An 11,267-nucleotide genomic window follows, 5' to 3' on the forward strand; every position below is an offset into this window, starting at 1 on the left:
ATATTTTATTATTTTAAAAATTATATTTTTATACTTACAATCATATATCTCGTTTATAGTATAAACGAATTAATTATGAATCTATCTCGTTTACCATATAAATAAGATACGTGTTTAAGAGTGTAAATGAGATATACTCATACTTAATTCCTTTACATGGTAAGCAAGATAAGTAATACGATATAAAAACGTAAATTGTGTTCAAAGTACCTATATTGATAAATAAAATATTTAAAATATTTATTTAAAAAAAAATCCGGCCTTTGAGAGTGAATTCAATTTAATTGTAAGTATTGTAGAGTTAAATCTCAATTTGGTTCCTGAAATTTGGCCTGATGCTCAAAATGACCTCCACAATTTCGTTGGCCCCAATTAGAACCCCCAAATTTACAATTGTGGCTCCATCTTGTCCCTGCGATCATCTCCGTCACCGGAATGCTGATCTAGCACAATTGCATGACATGGTGGAAACTACTTAAACGACGACGCATTGGTTTCGCACGCAAACCCTTTGAAAACCACGTAGTGTAAGGGTTTTCTTAATGTTTGGCAACTTATGATCGTTGTAGTGGAAAGAGAGTTTTAACCCACAAAAAAACTGAAACGACGTGATTTTCAAAGGGTTTGGGCGCGAAACCAATGCGCCGTCGTTTAAATAGTGTCCACCGTATCATGTAATTGCATCAAATCAGCATTCTGGTGACGGAAATGATTATTGAGACAAATTGGAGCCACAATTGCAAATTTAGGGGTTCTAATTGAAACCAACGAAATTGTGGGGGTCATTATGAGTATCGAATTAAATTTCAGGGACCAAATTGAGATTTAACTCGAATATTGTAACTATAAATATAAATGTGGGAATAATGACACTCCTAAACCCTAACATTACTGGTGTCCAGAGTATGCACTTTGACCGCCATTAATTCTTTGAGGTGAATGTATTAAAAGTATACACAACCAAATAAGCGATAATGCTGATGAAAACAAAAAACAAAATAAATAGAATCAATGAAATAAAATCTTCTTTTTCAAAATAAAATGCAGGCAGTTACATCGGATAAATAACTAAGTTTGATTCAACTCACGTCATTTGACAACCAGAACCTTAGTGTTGAAATTTGCCTTCCTTAACAAAAATGATTATATACATGGTTAGTTATTTACTTACTAGCTCTAATGTATCAGTGCGCTTGGGATGTTGAAAAATGACTTGCCAACAACCTATTGTGATGTATATACCATTAGTCAATTACCTTCCAAATTATGTACGCCAAGGAAAATCATTTGCTGAGCTGCTGCCATCAACTGCTATATGCTTTGGAATATGCCACCCACATTCAAACAATCATTTTATTTCATTTCTGTACAGGAACCCCATCCATATTCATATAGACTGAGGTGTTGAGACATAAAATGTGTGTCAACAATCTTTAGACCAAAAGCATCCCCCATCCTCATGGTTTACCCAACGCCCAAAGCTTTTTGTAAATTTGGTGTCTTTGTTTAGCTGTACTTCAATCTGTCCCCTTCGCTGAATCTGAAAGGCGGTCAAAATAAATTGTCATTTCCAACTGGTTGCTTACCAAAAGCCATAACTAATCAACAAGCGAGGTGTACAAGATTATTATGGAATCCAGGGAGGACAATGTTTTTCGATGTTTACTTTTCTTCCACTTTATAAGCCCCCAACTCCTCCGTCTTACCTCTAGGAAACTAAAGTATGTGATTCTGGCACTAGCATAACATATACTGACCTTTGTGCAGGATTCAGTTTGTCTTGTACATCCAGTTTTCTCGGCCCTTAGTTCATTCAAAATATTTTTTGATGATATGAAGGTTGACCTGTATATTCATAAACAAAAAAGGGGGAAAAAATGAACTGTTGTAAGTATATAATCCACCATATTGATATCAATTAATGCCTATAGCATCATTGCTGTCAACAAATCCCCAACACAATAATTTTGACTACCCCATCATCCTTCAATCTGTCAAATCGGACACGAACTTATAAACCATTTAACAACATATTCTCCTTAATTTCACTCGAGGATTCAATCCGGCATAAAACACAAGACTAACACCACAACCACCACCACAACCTACAAATTAGATAATAATTCCCATGACAGATTAAAGGCTCTTACTTATTTTAGAAATTAAGGAGCAACAGTGTAGTTTTTCAGGCATCCTACAAGTTGAACAACTTGCTAAGTTCTGGTTAAAGGAGGAATAACTGGATTCTCCTGGGCCAAGTTATATGGTATAAAGTGAAATGTTGTGGGCTTATCATTTGTATTTAGTAGGCTCAAACTTCAATTATGTGTTAGTGTCTACTCATTTTTTTCCCTACAGGGAAGAAGAAAACAACTCTTGAAGACATGGAAATACCTTTCTAGTGTTTCTTCTTCGCAAGAATTTGCAGAAGAAGAAGGCCAGTCAACATCAAGGACATCAGAGCAGTCATATGAATTCCCATGTTCATCATAACAAATGTGATCTTCAACTGGGTCTTCGAACTCACCACTATATATTTGCCTGTATGATATTAAGAAACCATGACTAGAAAAATTTGGAAGGTTTGCATGATAAAAAAATTTCAGGTCAAACTAAAGATCACATCAAACAAATTTGGCAACAATTACTATGTCTGACAAACACCTATTCTCAACTTTCAACTTCAATGACAAGTTAAATTAACATTAAAATAAAGAAAAGAAATGAGATACTGAATCTTAATAAATTCAGAATACACATCCATTATACACTTGTAGGCAACTTCTTGTTATTTTGTGTTTACTTCACTCCATGGCATATAGTTCATAGGAAGAAGATCTAAGCTTTAACTAGCATTCTTAACTTTTTCCTTCTGAAACGATCAAAGGATAAAATGCTAGTTTGGATTGGTTTTTTTGAGTGGAAAAAATATCTTTCTTAAAAAATAAAATACTTTTATTAAATTTAAAACCCATTTGGATACGTCTTTTAAAAAAGTACTTTATTAAAAAAAATTATTTGTTTTTTCTAAAAGCTAACAATACCTTGCTTTAAAAAAAAAAACAGAAGCAAAACACGTTTTTAATACTTGAAAACTCTTTAAAAAGTCTATTCAAATGTAAAATAATTTTTGTCTGTTAAAAAAGATCTTTTTTAAAAAGATGAAAAAACTAATTACTTTTTTCAAAAGGCAATCCAAACTGACCCTATAGTCTATTCAAAGAATTATCAAAGCTTAACAGTTGTACATGATTTAAGAAAATTCAAAATCAAAACAGATGAATTGTGTTTCTCAGAATTTGAATCCGGAACCACGTACTGTCTGGTTTAGTGATACTGTGACATCTTTGGATGGTCTTTCAAAGAAGTTACACTACATTTTAGATAGACGATTCTCCTTTTAGAAAAATACGAAACTTATATTTAGCCAACAAAGTGGACATAAGTATATCCAAGTACAAAAATTTAGTTTGTCTGCTTGCTGCACTATGCACAAGATTAATTAAGCATACCTGCAATGACAAACATCACTTCCACAAATACGGATATCTGGAGAAATCTCTAAAAGACTATGCTGATCACTTTTTCCAGAGTGCTGACAATTTATATGTTCCATGCTCCTAATTGTAGTATCAGTTTCGCAGAGAATACTGCCGTCTGATAGCGATCTTCTAATAGTCGACCTAACAAAATAAATGAATAGCATTGTTAATGTTTCAAAGGTGGAAGTCAGTCATGGAGAATATCAGTTAATAAGATTCAAGAAGCATATATCTTGTACACCCTTGTTTTTCATCCACATGAATTTTAAGACTAATACTGCCTAAATGGTCCGTTAATTACATCATAAATCAGAGCAAACCCGTTGTTTGAAGTAAAATGACCAAATTGAGCTCTTTTCTTTCTTTATTTCTTTTTTCTTTTGGTTACAGAATAAACTGAGCATTTAATGTGGTCATTCTGTATTGTTAGCAGCAACTTCACAGAGGAATGTAGCTAGAGTACACTTTGATAATGAGTGATAGGGAAAAAAAAAAGAGATGCATTCACTACTCATATTAACACTACCATGAACTACACAAGATTATCTTAGTATGCATTTGAAGTATCACTACAAAGGAATCCTGAATTCCTTGCATCACAAAATCAGCAAGTTTGATGTATAACTTCATATGCTTAACTTCTATTTCAATTTGAGAATAAGTTGAGAATGAAAGCTGATTTAAATAGGAAAGTATAAATGAAATTATGCAGAAAAAGATCAAAATTGGCTACCGAAAGTTTGGTTGGTATATATTAGCCAATATCTTGACTAGCATTTTGAAATACATCATCATACCTAACATTGCTATCAACTGAAGAAGGGCCGTGTTTCCCAACAGTGCAATACTGATCTGAATCTAGTTCCCAGAGTGCTGGCTTTCCCTGTTGTGGCTGAAAATGGCCCAAGAACCTAACCAAATATAAAATCAAGCAACACAGTTTAATCTTCCACTATAATACAACTAGGATAAGTATATAACTATATATCACTTCTTATGGAAACAATTATCTGAACGTAATCCCTCCTACTGGAACTAATTCTCTGGCCACTTAGCAAAATTCATTTTTCTTTAAAAAAAATTTCTATTTAGGAAATCTAAGTAATATTAATTAATTTATTTCAATTATATCCCCAATTAAATAGACGAGTGTAAGTGGGTAGAAATAATTTAGGAAGAACGAGAATTTAGTAAGGATAATTTTCTAAATCTAAGTTTCCCTAACAATAAGATTATTTAAATTATTGCTTAGAATTTCCAAACGGGTTAATGACAACAAATGACCCTGTTTCTTACAAGTTAATTGCTTTTTGTTTATTGCCATCCAAGTACGTGTTGCTATAATAACGCTGAAAGGATCGAATATACTCCCGTGATTGAGTTGCAGCCTTCCATTGTCCTCTTTTCTCAGAAAATATCTGTATGGAAGAATCAAATACAGGATTATCAGACACATGAAGAACTAAATTCAGACCAAACCTTTGCAAGGAAAGGACAAGCAAACAGACAGAAGGGTAAAATAGTTTATATGCTCAAATTACATTTGGACATTTCATCCCTTAAGAACATGGTGAAATACATGTAGTTATAAGTATCCAAGTCTCTATGAATCAATGTTTTTGCACAATAACTAAACAACTGCTTCTAGTCCCAAGTTTATAATATTCAAGCAACTAACCTTAATAAAATAGATCTTCTAATCACACAATACAATTGCAACGAAAGGTCAAGCTCTTCCCTATGCAATAAATATTTAAGAACCTAGTCAATCATAAACTAAGTGAACTGTAGGCGGGGTGGGTTTAATAACTAACTGTCAACCAGGCATAGAACAGGGAATATTTCAAGTTGCTAGTAGTTGTCTCGTGAAGTACAATAACATTTTATTGTTTCTTGCTATTCCTTGGTTATATCACAGTATTAAGTCCAGAGTTCTAGGTTGTATTTTTTATTTTGTACTCCTATTATCCTTCATGAATATCAGGGGGTCTTAATCATTGTATAGGGATAATCAAGTTGCTTCATCATGCATAATGACATTTCAATAGATTTGGTGCATCTATGGGGGTGCAGGACATAGTGAAATAGAAATAGAGGTACTAAACACTACTGTTAAACACTACAAGCCTACAAGGCTTTGAAACTTGAGTGTTCAAGGTTGGCAACCTTTCTGGCAAGAACAATCTCCCATTCCCCCCATACATGAATGTGAGAGGGAAGACAGGCATCGTGTGTGAGGTGTTGGGTGCCAGATGACATTTTGATGCATGCTGCAATACCAATTATTGAACCTGAAGAATAGAAAAATGACCTTATTGTGTGCTCCAGAGCCTCCATATTGGAGAGCTAGTGTGTCACCCATGGACTCATATAATGCCATGATCTCCATTGCTATAGGATCATCAAGATCAATGTTAGAGGATTCAAAAAATCCTAAGGTTTCTAGTTGACGTCCAAGTGCAGCTAGACCATAAGCATATTGAGCAACATTAGTCCGATCTAAGCAGTCTATACAATTGGTCCTCAGGACCCCTGACTGAAACATCAGGGGTTCTATAATGTAATCTACGCTCTCATCAGCATGCGAACAGTCTTTCGCTACTCGATCCTTATCAACATTAGCCTTGTTTGAATTAGCTTGTTTGGCAGTAGAGTGCTTGTCAACACAATTCCTGCATCATGTCTCAAAAGCTTATCAGTACAATTATCAGCAAGTGTTTTGCGGGAAAAACAGTTGTTATCATTATTTGTTGGATATTTATTTATGAAAAACTCATCCAGTTAGGTATACCATGTAACTGATCCAAATGTGTGGATGATACATCAACAAGATTTGGGTAAATACGTCAGTTATTGTAAAGTACTAACGAGAAAACCCATCTTTGATGGGTTTTCAAAAACATTTTGATTGTAATCAGCATAAAGGTAATGACAACACACCTCAGGAATTATTATCAACAACATCCACTATACAATCCAATGGCAGAAAAAGGCTGAAAGATGCTGTTTTTGTACTTACACAGAGTTGGAATATTCTATTGATCCGCCAAGCCTTCGGGTTACATGACAATAGAAAATGCCAGTTAATTTCAATGCATTGGCAGCAACTCTTCCAAGCTCTGTCAATACATCAGTAGCTTTGCTGCTGAAGGTAATTTTCATGATTAATGTCAAAATAAGCCCAAGAAAAACCTGTTCGGATTGGACCAAATATGGAGGAATAGCAAATTACCATCTTGAGTGTTGATGAAGATCCCAATCAAAGAACCTCAGGTGTATTTCCCCACAATTTTTATTGATAAACCTAACAGCATTTGCAAACTCAACTCCAAGAATAGTTTCTCGAGGCTTCTTTTCTCGTGTCTTAAATACAAGATGAAAGAAGACAGAGTCAGACCACATTATCGAGGACCACGAGATGATGCAATCAAGCATGCCCGGACGATTCCATACATATGTAAAAAAAATTTCTACCTTAATTAAGTTCAATATAACAATGGGGTTTCCGTATCTCTTAACGAGATTTTCAAAATGAAGTTGTGTGGCTTCAAATTTCTGGTCCTTCTTTGATACTGGGAAGATAGAACAACAGTCAGTGTAAACAACAGAAAAGTGAATAAAAAACGAATAAAGGAAACTGTTGGATATCATACATATAATGTCAGGTTTTATATTCAATGGAGATGCTTCCTGAGACCAAAATAGAGGGATTGAACCCCGAATCTGCACTGCAGAACTTATTTGCATAGGGTCTCCATCATGAGCATCTGCAAAGACTATTTGCTCTGTCTCAACATCATTAGCTACTCTACCCTTTTCATTCACTCCACGTTTCAAATATCTGCACAAGATACAGATTAGATAAACTAAGGAAGATATTCTCTAGATTTGGGAAACAACAATGACAACAAATTATGAGCAACATAAAATAGAAAAAACTGTATAAATTAAAGTGCACTGAGAAACCAGTATAAATTCATAACAATATGGAACAGCAGCTCAAAGGAAATGATGTTATCTAGATGACCAACTTTTATTGTATCATTAACTGAGATAAAGGCTAAACAAAGTGCAAACCTGGTCCCAGCAAAATGGCGTGAGCGTCTAGCAATGATAGTCAAGATGATCTTCCTGTCGGATATAGAAAATTCGACCTAGATACCATGCCATGACAAAAAGAAATTCAGACAACACATAAGATTAGCGTGCATACAATTTTTTGAGGTGCCATCATAGTAATGATATACACAAGTACCATATATTAACAGTTAAAAATATACTCTAGTACCATATAATCAATTAAGATTTAAACAACAAAATGTGTTGGAAATACTTCCCATACCAAAGAGTTGATCTAGACGAATGGATTTCCCAAAATCACGACAACTGAAAACTATAATTTAAAAGTTTAATTGCATCACTATTAACCACTGTCTAAAATGCAAACAAGATTAATTGCACAATTATAATGAGAGACAGACATAGTTAAGTATGATTGATGATCAAGTATAATGTAACAAATATCAGCAACAGAAAAACTTTAAGGACCATAACCATATTACTATTAGCTCTGCTAGTTGCCTTCCTTTAAAAATCATACTATTATCCACTAAAGGAAGCTTCAATCCTACCTGTTTAAAAAAGCCATGTACTAGGGCAACTGTCCACGAAGTATTCTGGAGAGTATTCCTGATTCCACGAGTTAAATATTCGTTCCAAACAAACAAAGTCTCATATGGTAACAGTCCTGGTGGGTTATTAGCAGATAAGTTCTTTTGAAGACTAAGCATGATATGGTATGAGTAGCTGAAAAAGAAGTCCCTTGTAAGATCCACACTGCATAGAAGCTTCTTGTATCTAAGTCAACAAGAGAAGAAAATGAAAAGGGAAATTAAATGGAGGAATACAAGGAATTAAAATGCTAATCAAAACAATTTATGGATTATGAAAGAGATGAAGTTGAGCAAAGGTGAAAACAGTATTTTTTCTTTTATTGGCAGGGTGTGGCAGGTGGTTGGATAGGGAAGGGGGGTGTTCGGTGTACTGGTTCATAATAATTGCTTTGACTTAATAACAATGAACATTGCCCCGGTACCAATGCAAGGATTAATGATAAAACAAAGACAACGAGGGTACCACACGAACGTTTGGAAGCAAACATTTTGTTGGAAGACACAATCAACGTATATGTAAAGGCAAAGAATACAACTTAGAATTTAAATAATTAAATCACACAATGTATTTTTTAGGGTACAATACAAACACCTGTAAGTACAATACACCCAGTATAATTCTCAATGCCACTCTATATATTCATTTATATAAACTCCAAATATATTACAATTACATGGAGAATTGACTAGAGACCTGTTCTCATCATTAGAATATGCCATTTTGGATAGCATGATGATATGAGGAACTGTAATCATTTGACTTTTTGTGATAGCATATATATTATGCCCACAAATTGTCCCAATCTTCTTTCTTTTTGTTATGAGCAGCATGTAGTATGGTCCAAGAAATTTTATAAATCCTAAAATAAAAGAAAATTCCATGGATTATTGATTTATTTTTATCAGTAATTGGAAGAACAAAACTAGTAAAAATAAATGGTTTCTCTCACATATTACATGGATATACCTATGATTCCATAGCAAGTTGTGACAAATTTAAGTCCTCCGGTTGGCTTGTTTCCTTCATGTATCCGCCTAAGAATATCACTACTCTCAGTTTCTGAAAATACTGTTGAATCTTCACTGATAGTAAGTTCAGATGGCTCCAGTCTATCTATCTTTAAGACTTTCCAATATGTTCTGCTTTTGTCTCTTCCAATCATATAAAATTTCTGTATTTAGAAGAAACAAATATAATAATGCTGTATCAATGTTCATTCTGGTAGGTCAAAGAAAATGAAAAGAATAATATTCAACAAAGAAAAGTACTAACATCCAATTAACAAAACTACAGGAAATAACTATATGACAAAAGATCTGCTTAACAAGTAGCTTAATGTAAAGTTGCAAAATCTAAAGGCACACCCATCACAGTCATATGCATGCAATTGAGTAGAGAAATTAAAAGGCAAACTTTTCCTAAAAATTGAGAATCTGCAGGAAAAGTAGATAATCAGAAATCATAGGGAAATTCATAGTAAATCCCTATGAGGAAATTTGCCAATGAAAAGGTGAAATGTATGGAATTAGCTTTGCAAAACTAGTTGACACAGTTAGCACCATCACATGCCTGTGAAGATTAACTGCGATGACAAGAAACTGCACGGCAATATTTGCGGTTCTAGGGAAAGAAAGCATGATGATTATCACACAATGCAAAGAAGAAAAGGAACGAAAACATGATACAGGAGAAGAAAGTAAAGGTAAGGATGATGAATGCATACCGAATAGGTTTCGTAGAGCCTGAATTTTTGCATATACCGTACTTCACCGCCATCACTCAGCTTCTGCTGATGTTGACGATGGTTCTCCATCACCTTCCACCCTGGAGAATCCAGCCCCTCCAAAATATAATGTTTTATTACCAACAATTCAAATTGAATTATTGAAGTTGAACAAGCTTGTTTGTGTCACATGAATCAACAGAGACTCTTCTAGTTCCAGTACACATAAAAAAGAGAGAGAAAAAAGGAGAGACAAGAAAGAAGGATCAGTAGCAGGTGTTTTCGAATAATGAATGAATGCTTAATCCAGCTGAGTGACCCAATGACAATAACAATAACACAGAACTCAGGTTAGCCTTTGGCGGCCACCGGAAAAAGTAATCGGCAAAGGAACTTTCTGAAGTCATTAAATTAAAGACTTCTTTTTTTTTTTTTTTTTGATGGATACTTGGATAGATTAAATTAAAGACATTGACCTTAAAGGTTATTGAACCTTACAGAGGATCATATCTGCTGAGAATGAGTGCATAATAATAATAAGAATATAAGAGATATTTTGCTGTGTGTATATATATATAATATTAGATAATTAGTTTTTCAATTAATATTAATTATTTTTTAAAAAATTATTTTATTTATTTTAAATTTTAAATCATAAATTTATAGTTCTAAATTTTAAATTTTAAATCTTAAAAATTTAAATTTTTTAAAAAACATGAAAATTTTTAGAATTAAAAAAATTAACTAACTAAAAGTTAATTTCTAAATTTTTTATTTATATTATATAATTAACAAAAAATTGTTGATCATAAATTTTAAATTCAAAAGTGTTATATAAAATATAAAATATTTATTTTCTTAACTAATGTTATATTTATTATTATTATTATGCATATTTTATCTATAAAACAACTAATTAGACCTATATATTAATACACAGTAATTGGTTTTGTTCTATAAGTAATGTATATTTTATTTTGATCCACTTAGTCAGAGTTGTTAGAGATTGTTTAAATTAAATACAATAATGTTAGGAAATCAAGAGGGTACCAGCCAAAAATTAGTCAAATGTCTTTGGGTGAATCTAAAATCTCTATATGAATGATACTTATATTAGACATTAGGATGTTTCTTCTACTAAATATCGGAATGTTTCTTTTTCATACTAAATGTATGTATTTTTATATATTTTATAAATTTTTTTATATACTAAGAATCGGGATTGTTGAAAGTTCCGTGATCTTTGCCTCTATTTCTCCAACGTATCATTCAGAATTTTAATTTGGGGTGAGAAGCAATTAATATCAAATATTATAAATTAAAAATAA

General features: G+C 33.0%; 1 protein-coding gene across 2 annotated transcripts; it reads right to left on the reverse strand.

The window, feature by feature from the left end:
* Positions 1–1,012: 1,012 nt before the first annotated feature.
* Positions 1,013–10,445, reverse strand: LOC107646156 (phosphoinositide phosphatase SAC2). 2 transcript variants are annotated; one of them, XM_016350352.3, is made up of 16 exons: positions 9,940–10,445; positions 9,183–9,387; positions 8,910–9,075; positions 8,174–8,399; positions 7,620–7,696; positions 7,196–7,383; positions 7,017–7,114; positions 6,775–6,905; positions 6,562–6,684; positions 5,854–6,214; positions 4,839–4,960; positions 4,340–4,453; positions 3,513–3,683; positions 2,395–2,541; positions 1,758–1,845; positions 1,013–1,540 (listed from the first exon to the last, which is right to left on the reverse strand). In XM_016350352.3, exons 1-16 carry the CDS (start codon positions 10,027–10,029, stop codon positions 1,424–1,426), a joined length of 2,424 nt encoding a protein of 807 aa, XP_016205838.1. In that variant the 5' UTR covers positions 10,030–10,445; the 3' UTR covers positions 1,013–1,423. The 2 variants fall into 2 exon arrangements, with proteins under 2 accessions (XP_016205838.1, XP_016205837.1); XM_016350351.3 differs by having other exon boundaries at positions 6,562–6,687.
* Positions 10,446–11,267: the final 822 nt, after the last annotated feature.

The sequence above is a fragment of the Arachis ipaensis genome, chromosome B6 (assembly GCF_059453495.1).
Source record: "Arachis ipaensis isolate K30076 ecotype BB chromosome B6, ASM5945349v1, whole genome shotgun sequence".
NCBI lineage: Eukaryota > Viridiplantae > Streptophyta > Magnoliopsida > Fabales > Fabaceae > Arachis > Arachis ipaensis.

Bases quoted from the DNA above. Each gene is read 5' to 3' on its own strand.
- LOC107646156 (XM_016350351.3), bottom strand. From the start codon at position 10,029: ATGGAGAACCATCGTCAACATCAGCAGAAGCTGAGTGATGGCGGTGAA. The intron at 7,697-8,173 runs GTAGGATTGAAG...CATGGTATCTAG, and splicing joins TACATGGCTTTTTTAAACAG to GTCGAATTTTCTATATCCGA. The intron at 7,115-7,195 runs GTATGATATCCA...CTATCTTCCCAG, and splicing joins TATAAAACCTGACATTATAT to TATCAAAGAAGGACCAGAAA.